This window comes from Diabrotica virgifera, chromosome 3 (genome assembly GCF_917563875.1).
Source record: "Diabrotica virgifera virgifera chromosome 3, PGI_DIABVI_V3a".
Lineage (NCBI taxonomy): Eukaryota > Metazoa > Arthropoda > Insecta > Coleoptera > Chrysomelidae > Diabrotica > Diabrotica virgifera.
Window position 1 is genome coordinate 36287751 of NC_065445.1, and position 18832 is coordinate 36306582.

The following is an 18832-nucleotide window of genomic DNA, read 5'->3' on the forward strand; positions in this document are numbered from 1 at the left end:
TCTGTCCAAAAGATCTTCAGAATCCATCGAAAAACCCACATCTCAAAGGTTTCTATACAGGGCCGGCGATAACGAGCCTGCAAGGTAGTGATGTTGTTTATAGTTACTTTCGAGTATTCGTTACAAATCGTTTCTTTTGTATAAAGTAATTGTTTACAGCATTCGTTACTTTGATTACTATGATTACTTTTGTAACTTTTGTATTTGAGTACCGGTAAACATATCAAGAATCGTATTTGTCAGTCAGTAGGTAGGTTTTATTTTTATTTTCATTTTATTTTCATACTATTTAATCTACATCGGCAAATCGCGTAGATCTTGATAAATATATAGGGTTCTCGCATTCGATCTTTGTTAATGACATACATTACATATTTTTCGTGTAAAATTATACCTCCCTCTGTTTCATCTTCTATCTTCTCCTCACCCTCACACCCTTAAAACGCTTTATAGCGATAACGATATTCGATAACACTCGTAAAATACCGGTCCCGTCCGTTACTTGCTGGGATACGATTGGTAGAAAGTAATCAAGTGTACGGCTGGAATTACAATAGTCGTTACTCGCTCTGATACGATTGGTACGAAGTAACGGAGTAATCAGAGGGATCAAAGTAACGATTTGCCTCTCTGTATAGTAATCGTTACTTTCGGTATTTGTAAGTAACGAGTACTTTGTAACGAATAGATACTTTATCAACATCTCTACTGCAAGGGATGCACTGGAGGCGGGCGCTCCTGAGTTATACAAAATACTAATTATTTAATAAAATCGAAGGGCGCCTATGCCAGTTTTGCAGGAGGGCACCTTATACCTTAGCGCCGGGACTGCTTCTATACGCATGATACCTGTAATTCTGAGAGTCCATGTTTCCACTCCGTATAGAAATATGGAATAAATGAATGTTTTTATAAATTGGTCATCAAATTTACCATCTAAGTACACAAATTCGTCAGTAATCTGACTTTACACAAATCCTCGTTTCGTCTGGAAATAGCACGCATATTTTGCTAATTTCCAATGTTCCAGTGTTGAAGACACCAATTTAAGCGATCAATCTTTTGCTGTCTGGATAACTTGGGAACCCACAACTGTCTACTATTGTACAGTCCTTGGACACGAAGCCTTTTTCTTATTATTTCAACCAAAATACACCTGTAGCTTCCATAATCTGCTTTTAGAGCTGCGCGTAAGAAATTGTTGGGTCTATTCTAGCTACTTAGACAATGAGATGATCGTGACGAGCCGTTACTTTTTGACAACTCTATCTTACTCTATTCTTATTCATCAGTCCATAGTCGTCCACTGCTGAACATATTCCTCCTCGAAAAATTTTCATTCAGATCTATCTTGCGCTACTGCAATCCAGTTGGTAAAAATCCTTTTTATGTCATCAGTCCATCTTGTGGGTGGTCTTCCCGGTTTTCGTCTATCCGCTCTCGGTCTCCACTCCAAGATTTTTTCAGTCCACCTATCGTCGTTCATTCTAGCGACGTGTCCTGCCCACTTCCATTTAATGTAATGGTATATTCTTACGCTTTCCTAATTCGATACCTAACATAGGTTTTGGACACGACACGCCCGGCGTACCCATTACGCCTACCACTGCAGCTATGTCCCTCAGAGACGTTCCTTACTCCACAAGACTAATACTATTTTAATATCCATAAGGAAAAATTTCCTGTAGCTGGCTGTATACCATTAATTACAAAAATTTAAGAAAAAAATCTTCTGTGTAAAATACAACGTTAGAACGTTTTCGCTCTAAAGAGAGCATCATCAGTGTTCTAAGCAAGCTCTACATGCTAAGCCAACAAAAATACATGGGTTAAAACCCTTAAAATGCCGACCAAAAGTCTTACATTGGCATATTATATATCAAACCCTGGCGATGGGTGAAATTTAAACAAGATATACCTCAAAGCATCATATGACTATACCACGTGTATGTGGGTGGTTGAATTGATTTCTCTGTCTTCACAAAGAGAAAGGTAAAAGCTAACAGTTGGCCTTTGTGAAGACAGAGAAATCAACTCAACCACCCACATACACGTGGTATAGTCATATGATGTTTTGAGGTATATCTTGTTTAAATTTCACCCATCGCCAGGGTTTGATATATAATATGCCAATGTAAGAATTTTGGTCGGCATTTTAAGGGTTTTATCTATCTATCAATCGGTTTTAAAACGTCTTGCGACGTTGTCCGATGCCTAATTTCCATGACACTCTATCATCCCATTGGCCCTCTCTAAGATCTCTTGCGCTCATCGCCTTCGTTACTCCCTCTCTCCAAGATTTCTTGGGTCTTCCTCTCTTTCTGCGGTTTGGTGGTACCCATTGCATAATTATTTTAGGGAGTCTTGAGTTATCCATCCTCTGGACGTGTCCGTACCATATCAGCTGTTTTCTTTCTATGTCTGTTGTTAGAGAGCCGTCAACCCCCATTCGCTGTCTTATCTCATCATTACGTATTCTCTCTCTGCGTGACACTCCTACTGATCTTCTAAAAGCGTCCATTTCTACTGCCTCCAGTTTTCTTCTGTTGTTTTCGGTTATCCGCCAAGTTTCTGCTCCGTACAATAGACTGCTTTTAATAAGAGATTCGTAGATATTGTGTTTTCTTCTTTTTCCTATTTCATGATTCCACAGTACGCTGTTTAGACAACCTTTTGTTTTTCTGGATTGTGTTATTCTTCTCTTTATTTCTTCATCATCTTTCCCCGTTGTGTCAAAAACGATTCCTAGATATGTGTAATGGTCGCAGGGCATGATGATTTCATTATTTTCTAATGTGATGTTCGATAGTTCGGTACCTATTGGCAGGTATTTTGTTTTTTCTGTATTAATTTCTAGTCCCCACTTTCTATATTCTTCTTGTAATTTCCTTGCCATGTACTCTAAATCATATTTATCGTTTGCTATAACAACCTGGTCATCAGCAAACTGCAATGTATATAAGCAAATCTCTCCAAGGTCTACGCCCATGCCTCTGCATTTTCGTTTCCACTCTTTCAATGCTTTTGCAACATATATTTTAAATAAGGTCGGTGATACACAACACCCCTGACGTAGACCTTTATTAACCAGGAAGCTTTGCGATAATCTGTTTCCAGTTTTTATTTGTGATGTTGACCCTTCATACAAATTTCTTAAGGCTTTTATTAAGGTGACACTAATATTCGTCTGTCGTAACACGTTCCAGAGTTTGTTTACAGGAACTGTATCGTACGCCTTCTGCAAGTCAATAAACATGAGGTGGGCTTCTTGATTTGTGCTTAATTTTTTTTCTATTAGTTGTTTGAGGCAGAAGATATTATCAGTACAGCTTCTTCCTGTTCGAAAACCGGATTGTTCTTCTTCCTCTTGGTCTTTGTACTCCTTCTCAATGCGGTCTCTAATTATTCGTCCATACAAACGGCTGAATGTACTAGTCACTGATATCCCTCTATAGTTTTCACATTTAAGCTTATCTCCTTTCTTATGGATCGACGAAATATAAGCAATTTTCCACTCGTCGGGTATGGGAGAACCATTTATAAATTGATTTATGCACCAAGTGACGGTTTCAAACAATTTTTGTGATCCACATTTTATTAGTTCGGCTGGGATATCGCCTGGTCCTGGAGACCTACCGTTTTTCAGTTCTTTTATAGCTTTTATAATTTCTGTCACTTGTATTGTTATATCTTCTCCTTCAATGTTAACCTCTGTTGGTGATTGAGTTAAGTATTCGTCCCTATTTTCTGTCAGTAGTTCCCCATAGTACTTTTCCCATTTTTGTGTGGATATTAATTGAATGTTTGTGCTCTTCCTTTCGTTAGTTCTTATTTTATTGAGGAACTTCCATGTTTCTGTACATTTTCTGCCTTCCAGGTAGGTATTAATTTCCTGACACTTCTTATCCCACATTTCTCTTTTTGCTTTTACTGTTGTTCTTCTTGTTATTCTTTTGAGTTCCAGGTATTCATCTCTATCTTTTTGTTGTTTACTGCTCAGCCATCTGATATACGCTTGCTTTTTCTCTTCTACGAGTGCTTCTATTTCTTTGTTCCACCATAGTTTTTCACTTTTTCTTTGAGTGTTAAAGCCGAGTGCTTCTTCTGCAGCTTTTTTAACGCTAACGACTACGTTTCCATATACCTCCTCTACTGTTGATGTTTCAGTTATATTCATTAGTTTGCCATCCAGTCTTTGTTGATATAGTATTCTTGTACTCTCTTGGGTCAAACTATCCAAATTATAACTTCTTTTTTCCAAAGTTTCTTCTGGTTGGGGTTGACAATTTGTTTGATTATGTGTTATTTTATATCTAAATGGACAGGTTACTTTTGATTTTACGACATAATGATCTGAACCACATGTTATTCCTCTGTATGCTCTTGTGTCCTGTACTTGCATATTAGTATTTTGTTTTGTGATGATATAGTCTATAATTGATTTTAAATTTCTTGTAGTTTGGGTCCAGGTGTACTTGTGTACATCTCTATGTTTAAAAAATCCATTGGTTATTTTTAATTGATGGTTTTCACATATTTCAATTAGCCTCTCACCATTATCATTCTGGTTTATTTCTCCGTAGGGACCTACCACCTCATTATCTACTTTACGACCTACTCTACTGTTCAGGTCTCCCATAACTATCAATTCTCTTCTATTTCCAATTTTCGTAATTTCGTCGTTAACTTTAGCAAAGAACTCATCTTTGTTTGTGTAAGGTTCATCATCACTGATTGCATAAATCCCAAGTATCGTAATAGGTGTTTCTTTTATCGTTATGTTTACTCTTATTATATTTTCGTCTATTGCTTCAAAGTCAGTGATTTTATGTTTATGTTTTTTGTGTATTAGAACGGATACTCCTCTTTTCGCTCTCTCATGTTTTGAAACTCCGCTGAAGATGTGTACATAATTGTTTACTTTTTCTATACCTATCCCTTTCTTCTTTGTTTCGGTTAAGACAACTATATCCATATCTAGTTTTTTAATTTCTTCAGTTATTTCTTCCATCTTTCCGCTGATACTCTGCACATTCCAGGTGCCAATGTTCATAATCCTTTTCCGTCGCCGAAGTCGTTTATTATTTAATCCGTCCGAGATTCCGAGGCAATCTTTAGGCTTTTTGGTATTTTTCTAATTTTTACAAGTGACAGGGAACCGGCCTGACGTCTTAACCCCCTACCAGGAGGACCGGGTAATTTGTAATCAAGGTTTTCTTCCTTTAGATTGGTTGTCTTACAGGACTAAAGAGCCCAATCTGCTCCTTTTCTTTCGCCGTCGATGTTTCTTCGCCAACCAGAATCCACAACCGCCCATTTTAGATCCGATTCTGCAGTGGTATGCCGAAAAAACAGGCCTGCCACTTCCGCCATTGACGCCGAACCGAAGATCCTCTTCTACGCCGTCTCCGCCGTTGTGGTCTTCACCCGTATCCCTGGGCAGGGGTCCGCGTTATACCCCACAGAACTGGGTCCCTACCTGAACTTCGCCACCTGTTCACTCCGGCCTACTGAAGTGAGAGGTGCCCACCCCCGCGACATGGACGCGCCAGGTAGGAATTACCCATGTGAGTGTTAGAGAAGATGGCTCTAACTCTCCATGGGCCGAGTTAATGAACATGTGTGATCCCATGCTCAAAGGCTTTTAACCCATGTAAGGGTTTTAACCCATGTATTTTTGGTGGCTTAGCATGTAGAGCTTGCTTAGAACACTGATGATGCTCTCTTTAGAGCGAAAACGTTCTGTTTTTTAATGTAGCCCTTTATTGGGGTTTTAACTAAATATACCTTTTACACAGAAGATTTTTTTCTTCAATTTTTTTAATACTATTTTCTCTTTTCACGTCTGTTAACTCCACATAAGGCATATTTTCGTTTTGAACGCAAAAGTTAGGTTATTTATTTTTGACCAATTTATAACAAAAAAAAATAATCTATAGCGTATCGAGATGTGTTAACTGATTGATGTAGTTTTAGTATTATCAATAAAGACCTTTATTCTTCGCAACAATATAAATTTTTTTTCAGTAGTAATAACCCAAGGACATTGATAATTGTTCGAAAAAATTTTATAACAGATTTCGAAAGCTTGTTGCTTGGAAACAGACCGACGCCGTAGGCGGAGGTCTGTTGCCTGTAAGCAACAAGCTTGAGAAAGTTGTTAAAACATTTTTGAGCATTTATCAATGTTCGAGGGTTATTCGGTTAGAAAATTTTTTGCTGGTTATGAAAAAAAAATACAGAGCAGAAACAATTTATTTAAATGTGCAATTAACAAAGGAACAATTAGAAAAATTTATTTATTTTACTTTCATTTCCTTATAATACTTTTCTTGTAAAAGCTTACTTGTTAGGTTCCACATGGTTTTGACAGTAGCTTCTTTAAACTCTGTACCATCTTTTCTTCTCATGTTCACAGCCCAATCCTTTAAAATCGACGCCAATTCTTCCACCGTCCGATTTCCATCTAATTCATATTTTCTATCATTGCAAAAGTCCATAAACGCTTTCCATACAAATTTTTTACTGTAAACAGTATTCTTTGGTATATTTGATTCGATGATTTCATTAATATTCTCATCAGTATTACAACCAAATCGTGACATTTTGAAATATTGAATATTTGAAATGTCAAAATCGAAATGAAACGAAATGTAGGTATCCATAGCTACATGATTGAGTGAAAACAGCCCATGGGATCTGTTTTCAGTATAATGTTGGTTTTATTGGTTGTATTCAATCAGATGACCACAAATTAATTGATTTCATTGGATTTCTAATTGAGCAAAAAATTTTCAAAAGAAATAAATATTGATTGGAAATACATTGTGATTCCATAACATGTAAGTTTGGTAGTGTGTATTAATATTTAATATACACACAGTTTCAAAAGTTATGCATCACCCCTCGTATTCACCATGTTTACGCTTTTATAAATCCGTATTTTTATCACATATATTTAATGGGCCTTTTTTATAAAAAATATACCTTTTTTGATTTTTTATTTTATTTGAATACCCATTTACCTAATTGACCTGGTGAAATTTTTGAAAACGTGATTAAAAATGAATCGTACTTTAATTTCTGAGTTGGAGCGTATAAGAATTATCGATTTAGTTGAAGAAGGCCATTCACAGCGGTTCGTGGCGGAAAGAGTGGGTGTTTCTGAGTGTGATGTCTCACGGATATGGAATAGGTTCCTGGAGACAAACTCGATAAGGAATAGAGCTCGGTCTGGTAGACCCCGAGTTACCAATGATCGACAGAATAGATATATCAGAATTTCCATCCGTAGAAATTGTTCTATGTCTGTGCCAGCCCTCTAAAGAGAATTCAGGCATGCTACAGGGGTCAGAGCATCGTTGGCTACAATAAGAAGAAAAATTTTAGACTCAGGTTTGAGGAGTCGTTGACCAATAACAGTTCCTCAGTTACAACCTAGACATGTTTAGACCGCTTCCAGTGGGCTTAAAAACACATACAGCTTCCCCAACAGTTCTGGAATTTTGTGCTTTTTTCAGACGAGACCAGAATCTGTTTAAATAGTGATAACCAGCGAATTCGTGTGTGGCTAGTTGTGCAGCTCTTGTTGACTCTCGCCATATACGAATTCGCCGGTTATCACTATTTAAACAGATTCTGGCCTCGTCTGAAAAAAGCACAAAATTCCAAAACTGATGGGGGAGCTGTGCGGTCCAAAACATGTCTAGGTTGTAGCTAAGGAACTCTTATTGGTCGACGACTCCTAAAACTTGAGTCTAAAATTCTTCTTCTTATTGTTGCCAACGATACTCTGACTCCTGTAGCATGCCTGAATTCTCTTTGGAGGGCTGGCACAGACATAGAAGAATTTCTACAGGTGGAAATACTGATATATCTATTCTGTCGATCATTGGTAGCTCGGGGTCTACCAGACCGAGCTCTATTCCGTATCGAGTTTGTCTTCAGAAACCTATTCCATATCCGTGAGATATCACTCTGACACAGTATATAGAGGTTCCATAGAAGTATATCCCTCTTTATACTGTGACTCTGAGAAACACCCACTCGTTCCGCCACAAACCGCTGTGAATGGCCTTCTTCAACCAAATCGATAATTCTTATACGGTCCAACTCAGAAATTAAAGTACGATTCATTTTTAATCACGTTTTCAAAAATTTCACCAGAATAAATTTTTCAAATGTTACCACCAGGCCCGCGCCGTCCATAAGGGCAAAGGGGGGCGGAGCCCCCCGGCGCCGTATTCAAAAGGCGCCAGTAGGAGCCGAAAAAATTTTTTTACAATACTGAAATTAGTAATATTAGTAATAATTTATTATCTTGTAAAATTTAAAATTTACCAATCGTAGGTAGGTATAAAAATGGCAGTAAGTATTACTCTGATCCCATAATTGTACGATCCCCTATTTCTCTTATTAAACTGTTCTCTGATGATGAAAAAATATTTGTTCTCTGATGGTGTAATCGTTGTTTTTTGTAAATATTTATAGTATTCATAATAATTTATCGGTAGGTATATTACTTTCCTAAACACATAACAAATAGTTTGTAGGTATTCGCTCCGTGCATGACTGACGCAACGCCTAGCTTCACCAGGACCTCGATTTTTTACCCTTCGCTTCGTTATCGATCATTCGCTATTTGTACACTAAACAGATAGAAAGCGAATACGTTCGATAACGAAGCGAAGGGACAAAAATCGAGGTCCTGACCTTCTTAGATCTCACAAATTGACGTTAAGTATATTTATGATAAATAGATATTTATTTATCATTTTTTATAAAATGTACACGAAGCAAATAGCGAATACCGATTCTAGTCCATTCACTCACAATAAAATATTGCAAAACTTCCGAATTTTAAAGAACCGCTTGGCTTGACATGAAGTTTGGCATACACATAGCTAACCTGCCAAATAAAAAAGTGATATTGTGCTGATATGTGCTTTTGCCCTAGGAGTGAGTTTCACCCCTTCTCGGGTGTGAAAAAGTATACGTGTAAAACAAGTCCGGAAATTAATAAACTGACAAATTCTAAGCAACTTTTGTTGTATAGAGTTTTTCACTAAGTCAATACTTTTCGAGTTATTTGCGACTGCATGTTATGTCCATGATTTCCAATCTCCGATAGGAGTGGCACAAGAAGAAGAAGGAGAAGTTATGTTCATTTTTCAACAAACAAAAACACGTTTAGAAACCCACGAAAAGCCCTTTTCGGGGAAAACTCATCATAACTTGTTCATTTTTGTTTTTTAAAAAATTTCTACCATTAAAAGTAAACAAGTTACACTCAAAATAAAGTTGGTCCCTTTTTTTGGTAAAAAAAATCGTGAAAATCGTTACCGCTTCACAGGTTACTTTACTTACGTATTATTTCTATTATCTGTAAGTTTCGTCGGTTCAAAGTGCTTATTTTTGAAAGGGCTGTTAGTTGAAACGGCTTGAACGAATCCCTACTCACGAGAGTATGCAAATTTTGAACAGCTATATCTTATAGTCCAATCTGTTCAATCAACATTTTCTCGTGGAATTTTGAGAATCAAAGTCGATTTCAGGGTAGGGTAGTTTTTAACCTTTCTACCCTACGCCGAAGCGGGCTTTTGGCCTGGGGGTGAAAAGAACCCCGTCTAGGGGATGAAAATATTTTTAATCAAAATAACTATGGAAGTCGATATATTGGCCAATTCTGGGTAAATTTTATTCTATAAATTTTTTTTTGGAAAGGTGATACTTTGAAAGTTATTAGAACCGAATTATGAGAACCTTCAATCTCAAATAACTCAAATGTGGTGAAATTTTTTTGGGAAAACAAGAGACATCTTTTATAGTTCATTAAAAAAATATAAGTTATTCATGAAAAACGGTCATAAAACGTGAGTTTTTTCAATGAAAAATGCATAGTTTCAATCGCTAATAACTTGGAAAATATCAACTTTGCAAAAATCATTTATAGAACAAAATTTACTCAGAATTGGTCAATCTAACGACTTCCATAGATATTTTGATTGAAAAATTTTCATTCCCTAGATGGGGTTGTTTTTACCCCCAGGGCAAAAGCCCGGCTCGGCATAGGGTAAATTTTGAAGAAGAGGATCAATCGAGCTTAAATCCAAATTTTCATTAAAATCAGTGTTGATTCTCAAAATTCCACGGCTTTACATTTTTTTTACCGCTGATTAACCAATTCTTTTCTACAGAAAAACAAAAATTCCAAAATATTCAGAAAAGCAAAACGTACATTTTTTTACTCTTTGAGATTTTGGGTATCACTAATAATTTTTAAGTTTTTTTGAAAAAAATGTAATTTTTTCAAAATTAAAAAAAAATACTTTAAAAACAAATTTTTTTTAAAAAAGCTCTTTGAACCGATGAAACTTAGTTGTAATGAGTTTACCCTGAAAATTGCTTCATTTTTTGTTTATTTTTGTTGAAATAGGTATTTGATTTGGAATTTGACGAATAAGAACCTAGTTTTCACTAGCTACAATTCTGCTTCATCTGGGTCTACTGTCTTCATGCATACACCATTTTATTTCTCACTCTTTTATAAGCTATGTTTTTGCTAAGAATGTTGTTTCGATAAAATACTTTTTGAGTTATTTGCGAAAAACGTGTTTTTTTTGTTGAAAAATGGATATATTCACTCGCAAATAAACGAAAAGTATTGACTTAGCGAAAAAACTTTATAGAGCAAAAGTAGCTTAGAATTAGTTAGTTTATCCATTTTCGTACTTATTTTAAACGTATAGTTTTTCACCCCCGAGAAGGGGTAAAACTCACCCTAATAGCAAGAGCACATATCGGCACAATATCACTTTTTTTCTTTGACATGTTAGCTACGCTTATGCCACATTTCATTTCAATCCAAGCGGTGCTTTAAAATCCGGAGCAAAAACCGTGAGTAAATGGACTTTTCACTAAGTTGCAAAAAACTACTTACAAGGGGAGGAGGAAAGAGGCGCCTAAAATTACTTGCCCCGGGGCGCTTGAAAGCCTTGGCGCGGCCCTGGTTACCACCTAGACAAAACCAGGTCAATTAAATGGGTATTCAAATAAAATAAAAAACCAAAAAAGGTATATTTTTTATAAAAAAGGCCCATTAAATATGTGATAAAGACACGGATTTATAAAAGCGTAAACATCGTGAATACAAGAGGTGATGCATAACTTTTGAAACCATGTGTATTTATGTACCTACCTCCTTTTTTAGATGGATCTTGGAGAGAAGTCCAAAGCATCAATGAAGGATATAAAATTGTATGGTTTACCTGCGTTTATTATTAAAGATTTAAAAATTGATTTGGACAAGGATTATATAGAAATCAAAGTGGATATCCCACATATTCGTGCAGAAGGAGAATACACAGTTAAAGGAAAATTATTAATTTTGACACTAGATGGAAGTGGACCTGGTCAGATAAATATCAGTAAGTTTAGTTTTAAAATATATATATATATATATATATATATATATATATATATATATATATATATTTATTTTTAGCATCTCATGACGTCCCCCCATGTTAAACTGTAGTCTCTCGTGGCGTCCAGGTCTTCGTGGACTCCGATATACGGTTGCCACGAGGATTTTCTCTAAAATTTATCGCAGGTGAAAGGTACCACTTCCTACACTGCCTGAACAAAATATTGGCCGGATGTCCTCAGACACGTTATCTGTATAATAATATACACATTACTTGGGGCAGTTGCCGTCAGGCGCGCCACGTTCGCTTGCTGTATATATAAAATCACTTTAACGGTTTTGATGACGTCCAAATATATATTTATTCATTTTAAGGTTGTCGCGGAATCCGTATATTTCAGTTTATGTCCTCATGGCTTCTACTACGCTGTTGCCACCTCAAATGTTGGTATTTAGACTTCGGATATTTTTATAAATGATTATTGTAGTATTTTAAAACAATTATTGTGACAGATTAATGATATTCTCTTTGTATAATTAACAGTGTATTTCTTACTGCAAAAATAAAAACAAATGAAAAGTATGTTCATTAAAATTGATGAAGTTATCATAACCAGTTGCCGAAACTGGTGGTCTAATTGCTCAATTGTAACATATTGTAGCGGAAGAGAAATCTTGGCCGATCCCCGTATAACAGTAAACACCTCGAGAATGACGTAATCGGATGTGCTAGGCCTCGCCGGAGAATTCTGGAAGGTACGTCACGTAGGCGGAACAAGCCGATAGCTCGAGATGGGAGTCGATTGTTCCAGAATAACAACTGGGTATAAATACGGGCATATTTTGTGAATAAGTTTAGTGTATAAGATAAATTCGTCTGTAACTTATATAAATAAAGTCGTATATAAATTACGAACCGCTAGTTTTATTGTAATTAGAAGTAATTACACTAATCACGCTACAGTTGGTGTCGGTGTTCGGTAAACTTAGTGCGATATAAATAAGTGAATTACGGAAAGACTTTAAAAGACTTTTGGACTTTATTCGTCGGGAATAGTTAAAGTGCGTTGATTGTTCGGTATTCGGAAAGACTTTTAAAAGACATTTTGGAAAGTACGTGTGTGCCGACCAAAGATGTTGCTACGAGAACTTACAGTAAAACAGCTCCGTGAACAGCTAGAGGAACGGGATCTGGACAGCAGTGGGCTCAAGATAGTCCTACAAGAACGACTCGAGGAAGTCCTAACGAAGAACGGAGATGATCCAGAGACGTTCCACTTCCAGTCAGCAGAACAAGCAATCTTATCGAAATTAAAAACTGTTTCTGAAACGATTGATGATACTTCTAAGATAAGCAACGAGAAATTTGAAAGTGTTTCTCAAAAGATCGATGAAACTTCTAGACAGAACAACGAGAAACTTGAAGAAGTTAGTAGAAAAAGCGACGAGAAATTCGAAAATGTTGCTAAAAGATTCGATGAGACTTCTCAAATAATTAAAGAGGTCTGTAGGCAAAACAACGAAAAACTAGAAGAAGTTTGTAAACAGAACAATGAGAAATTTGAAGAAGTTTCTAGAACATTCGATAAGATGCAGAAAAGTGTAGAGACCGTAGAAGAAAAGATCAAACAGCTAGAGAGCAGGATAACCGATACAAAAGTACAACCATCAGTTAATGCAGCAGCGTTAGATCCTTTAGTGAAAGATGAACTACCGAGAGACGAAACGTCGCATAATATGAGATTCAAATTACCACCATTTGATGGAAAGTCCTCTTGGTCCATATATCTTAGACAGTTTGAAGCTATTGCGACCGCCAATCATTGGACCGAACAAGAAAAGGCTGTTTCCTTGACTGCTGCTTTACGAGGTGATGCTGCAGATATATTAAGGTCAATTCCCAAGGGTCAAGAAAATTGTTACCAGACCTTGTTCACTCGTCTAGAAAAACGCTATGGAGATGCCCATCTACAACAAGTATACAAAGCACAACTGCGAAGTAGAAGTCAACGAGCAAGTGAGAATCTGCAAGAATTTGAAGCAGATGTGGCTCGTGTGGTGCGGTTGGCTTATCCAGAGGTGCCAGACAGCGTTTTAGAAGAAATTGCAGTAGATACCTTCGTCAATGGGCTGAAAGATAATGAACTACAGAAAGCTTTACGACTAGCAAGACCGAAAGTTTTAGATGAAGCACTTGCTATTGCATTGGAACACGAAACGGCTAGTCAAACTTCACGAGGCCATAGAGTAAGAACCATTGAAGAAAGTGACGAACACAACGATGAACGTCTGGAGGAAATGATACGGAGAGTATTAAGTAATCAGATGCCAAAGAGACGCGAGCCTAGATGTTGGAATTGTGGAGACGTAGGCCACATTCGTCGTAATTGTAAGAAGATCGTACAGCCGTCGGAAAACTAGAGCGGGTCGACACCAAGGGGCAACTGCCGACCTCGAGAACTAGAGCCCCCATAGTAACTGTCAACCTTACGTCCTCCGGTGGAATCCACAACTTATACATCGAAGGTCGTATCAGTAATAGATGTAGATCATTTTTGGTGGATACAGGTGCAACGAGAACTATCGCACGTCCAGATGTAGTACGAGACCATAATAAATTATCACCTGCAACAGTAAAGCTTAGAACAGCGACTGGTGAGCTAATTAATACATATGGCGAGGCTAATATGTCAGTATCCATTGGCCAGACCACAGTTGAACATCAAGTATTAATTGCCGAGATCTCCGACGAGTTCATATTGGGGATGGACGTACTACGAAAAGTGGGGGCAATATTGGATGTTCAAAATGGAGTTCTCAGGATCAACGGTGAAGAGTTGCCCTTTCACGACGACAAAGAAGATGTCATCCGCTTACTAACTACATGCGACGTAACCATACCCGGTAATAGTGAGAAAATTCTGATGACCATGCTTGATGGACACTGCCGAGAGGGAAGTTTAAGGATGGTCGAAGATGTAGAAAATGTCGAGTTCCTAACGGCGAAAACTTTGGTAAAAGTTCGAGATGTCATCCCTGTAAGAGTTATGAATTTAAGGGAAACTGCTATTAAGTTAAGTAGAGGAGCTTTGATCGGACAGTGTGTTCCCGTGGCTTCAATTTGCTCTATGAATACCAATGAGAAATCATCAGTAGAGTGTGGGCCGGTTGGGCGTGGGAAAATTTTGACAGCGTGGGAAAATTTTTATCTGCCACGCCCCCACGCCACGCCCACCACAAAGCCAAGCCCACCACAAAGCCACGCCCACCACAAAGCCACGCCCACCACAAAGCCACGCCCGCCGGGCCAATGAGTAATTAGCCCCGCCCACCGACCAATGAGAAGGAAGCCTCGCCCACCCACAGCATCGCCCATAGACCAATGAGATCAAAGTCCAGCAACCAATGAGAACTTAGCCCCAATCACCGACCAATGATCAGGCACCGACCAATGGGAACACAGCCAGGCCCACCTACGTCACAAACCCTCGCCTTCCAAGATGGCCTCCTCTTTATTTCGTTTATCGCAAAATATACAGGGTGTAGTCAGAAAGCCAAATAAGACACTTATCCATGTAGCACCTATCTGCCATCTGCGCTGTTATTGGCTCGTTTATTACATGTAAGACATTAAACGAAAGAGGAGCAATCACAAAGACATTAGCAAAAGAGCATTAGAGCATGTCTCTGACCTGACTGATTATATATTGTTGGAAAGAGGAAGGCATGTTAACATGAAAAACAAACGCAAAGACATTGCCAAAACGGCACTATATCATATCTTCGTGTCTAGTGGTCCAATTCGTGTGAATATGGTCTCGTTGGGAAAAAGAGGGGATATTGAATATGTTACCATAAAAACAAAGATGTCAGCAATGACAAAACAGCACTATATCTTCGTTGCTATTGATTTTAACGCAACAGACGTTGAAGGAAAGGAGAAACATGGCAACATTGCCAAAACGGTGATATATTTGTTGCTATTGGAGATATTTTGACCTGTCAACTTAATGGGGATTCCACGTCTATTACAGTTCTTCGCCTAATCATGCCACCTGTCGGCTGCAACATGTAACTAATTGACATTGCCAAAACGGCATTACAACATATCTTCTTTGCTAATGATCCGATTTTGACGTATGAGGTATCAAATGAAAGCGGTGGCGACACAGATGGCAACTATCAATTCTTCTTCTGTCAACGTTCAACATTAATTGCCAATTCTTCTTCTTCTTTTCCGTATAGTGCCTAACAGAACGTGACAGTGCCTAACAGAACGTGATGTGCATAACGTCACGTGAATCACGCGACGTAAATAACGTGACGAGAATAACGTGACCTGATGGTTTCTAATGGCCTCTAATGGTCTCTGCTACACTCTATTCCCTAATGGCATAGACTATTTATCTTTAAACCATCCTAACAGTGTACCTCTTTAACGTGACATTTTACCGTGAATAACGTAACGTGAACGACGTTCGACGCAGGAGATGTGCTCCAAAGTTGGAATTTATTGAGACATTTCACGCAGAACATGATCAGTACTAGTATGAATCCCATCGAGTACATACATAGGGTAATGGAGTTTCAAAGTAAACTCAGCCTGTTAAATAAAGATATTAAATCATATGAGGATTTAAAACAAATTAATAGCCAATTCAATAGTCTGCATATTGAGGGGCAAACGTGGAGGTCTGAAGAGCAGCAGCAGCAAGGTCTTTACGCCTTTAGAAAACTACCACAAGCTACATATCCGTTAAGACGTATTCAGCCTACACCATGGGAGCCACCAACAGCGAGAATATGAAAAGTGAAATAGACAATGTCTTGTGTAATATTAGCATCTGTATTTATTTTAATTTTAAAAATTATTTTTGAAATTGTAAAAAGAAAATTTCAATCTTCATGTAATATAAGACTTGATCAATAAATAAGGTGTTTAAATAAAAAAACCAACATAATCTCCAACATATTTATTAATACATAGAAAAAAATTACAACGGTATTACAGTAGAAGAAAACCAGTGTCGTAGACGATCCACATTTCTTTCGGTGCATGAAAATAGACCAACAGCGTGGCAGGGGTTTGTAGCAGGACCAACGTTTCCAGTAGCAAGAGGCGTACCATCAAACTTGCAAACATCAATAAGAAGGGGAAAAACTCCAAAAATGTGGCATTTCTTGCTTAAAAATTCGGCCTTTTGTTCTCCTCGGACATATATGTAATCAGCGGCATACAACAACTTGGTTTCAAGTATTTCATTTAGTTTGGACAATTCTACATCTCCATAAGTTTTTATTTCATGTTATATATTACAAAGTTATGTATAAAAAGAGCCAACTTTATTCAGTAAATATTTCAACTGTGTAATCAGGCTGTCATCTGGACAAGGAATTCCGAATAAGTTCCAATTAAATCTGCCAATTTCGATGATCTTCTTTGTAAATTCATTATATTTGTAATACGTGCTGCCATCTAGAAAGTATAAATGTCCATCTATATATTTAAATACCGATTTAACGGTGGTCGGTACTCCAGGGAATATGTCCTTTATAAGTCCTCTGCTAATGACTAGGTCTATTATGTCGTCATATTCAATGAATGCTGTATTGTCATACCATATATACGTCTTTCCTGTATGAGTCTGAAATACAACGTTTATCTCGGCATGGGGTGGTAATATAAACAGAGGTATATCTCTTGAAATAGTTATGCTGGGAAATGATACTGAGTACATAGTATTATTTGATGTAACAATTAAGTTACCAGCCGTATTCTGAAACACATACGAAATATTTCTTATTTGTTTAGGTAAATAAGTACTCAAATGGTCGGGATTATTCGGTACCATGTGACCATTTAGATCATTCTTCCATACAAATCCATCATGTATTATATACATATGATGGTTCTTAAACTGAGGATCATATGCCAGAAAGAGAATATTAGGATATTCAATAGCACAAAAAGGCGGTGCAGTTTTCGTTGTTTGGTGAGGTATAATCTCGGTTGGTATAGGACGGGGTCTTGTAGTATGCACCCTCGATTTATGCGATCGAGTTGATGTACTAGCCTGTGTAGGAATATAAGATGTACTTTTTCTCGGTGTTGCCTGGGTTGATGCACTAGTTTGCTGCGTAGTAATATATGTACTTTTGCGTCCGTATAAAGCCTCCATACCGTTAATATCATCCTGAGTAATAGTGAGTAATTTATGTGAATACCAGGGATACATTACAGCATTCTTATCGTTACTATGCGATAAACCTAAACTGTGACCAATTTCGTGAAGAATAACCATAAAGAGATTGGCAGAATCATAATCTGTATCGTTCACATTATAACTCCATTTTTCATCCAAGTCTATATGTATTTCTACGCAAGTATCATTAATGAGGGGAAAATATGCATGTGCTAATTTTCCACCACGACCATCAAACTGCTGTCCACACTCTCGGTTACCCATACAGTTGGAGCGAAAATAATGCTTTCCTTTAACGGCTGTTATAGTGATATCTGGTGTCGGAACAGGAAGAGTTACTCTGCTAAAATGCAAATTTGAAACATCTTCCCACATTTTAAAGGCTCGTTCAACTATTTGAATTATATGGTGCGCTCGATCAGCCTGAGGAAAATACCATCGTAGATTATGTTTATACCATTTTCCAGTAAGAGAGTAATCGTTTTCACCAGTTTGGCATTGAGGTTTTTGCATTAATGCTATGGTTTCATCGTTTAATGTACCATCAACATATAAATTATATCGTTCTTGGAAATGTAGGAGCGTTGTATTGAAATCTGCTAGAGAACCATTTTCTATATACCCATACTGATGAAAAAACCTCATAGCATCGTCTTCGGAAAAGGCGTCGGTTGCTGCTATAAAACGCAGGAGTAGCATACACATGAAAAACACCTCCATCATTGTTTACATACAAAAATAGACTAACCTATATTTGTGTAAGCATCAATTTATATATAATCCCATAAAACATATGATAGAGTGCCAAAGAGACCTTATACATAACATGCTGTTAAAACAGACATCATAACGTAATTTGCCATTCAAAATCCTGTAATTTGAGGTGCTACATGATAAGATTTGACATATAATGCGAATAATATAAGATAGAGGGTCAAAGAGGCGTTATACGTGACATGTTGTTAAAACAGACATCACAACGTAATTTGTCATTCAAAATCCTGTAATTTGAGGTGCCATACGATGAGAGTCACCTTACAATGCTAATAATAAACGATAATGTGTCAAAAGGGCGTTATACGTGACATGTTGTTAAAACAGACATCACAACGTAATTTGTCATTCAAAATCCTGTAATTTGAGGTGCCATACGATGAGAGTCACCTTACAATGCTAATAATAAACGATAATGTGTCAAAAGGGC

The 18832-nt window shown here is 37.3% G+C and overlaps 2 protein-coding genes across 2 annotated transcripts in view; one reads left to right on the plus strand and one right to left on the minus strand.

The window, feature by feature from the left end:
- The window catches only part of LOC114345266 (uncharacterized), a 38163-nt gene extending 21931 nt beyond the window's left edge, over positions 1-16232 (plus strand). Inside the window, exons 3-4 of the mRNA XM_050647432.1 lie at positions 11210-11426; positions 15913-16232. Coding sequence (XP_050503389.1) covers positions 11210-11426; positions 15913-16232 — 537 coding nt within the window. The remainder of the gene's footprint in view (positions 1-11209; positions 11427-15912) is intronic.
- Positions 16233-16746: 514 nt separating this feature from the next.
- On the minus strand, positions 16747-18351 carry LOC126882468 (matrix metalloproteinase-18-like). The gene has a single exon (XM_050647433.1). It carries the CDS (start codon positions 18349-18351, stop codon positions 16747-16749), a length of 1605 nt encoding a protein of 534 aa, XP_050503390.1.
- Positions 18352-18832: the final 481 nt, after the last annotated feature.

Bases quoted from the DNA above. Each gene is read 5' to 3' on its own strand.
- LOC126882468 (XM_050647433.1), bottom strand. From the start codon at position 18,351: ATGATGGAGGTGTTTTTCATGTGTATGCTACTCCTGCGTTTTATAGCA.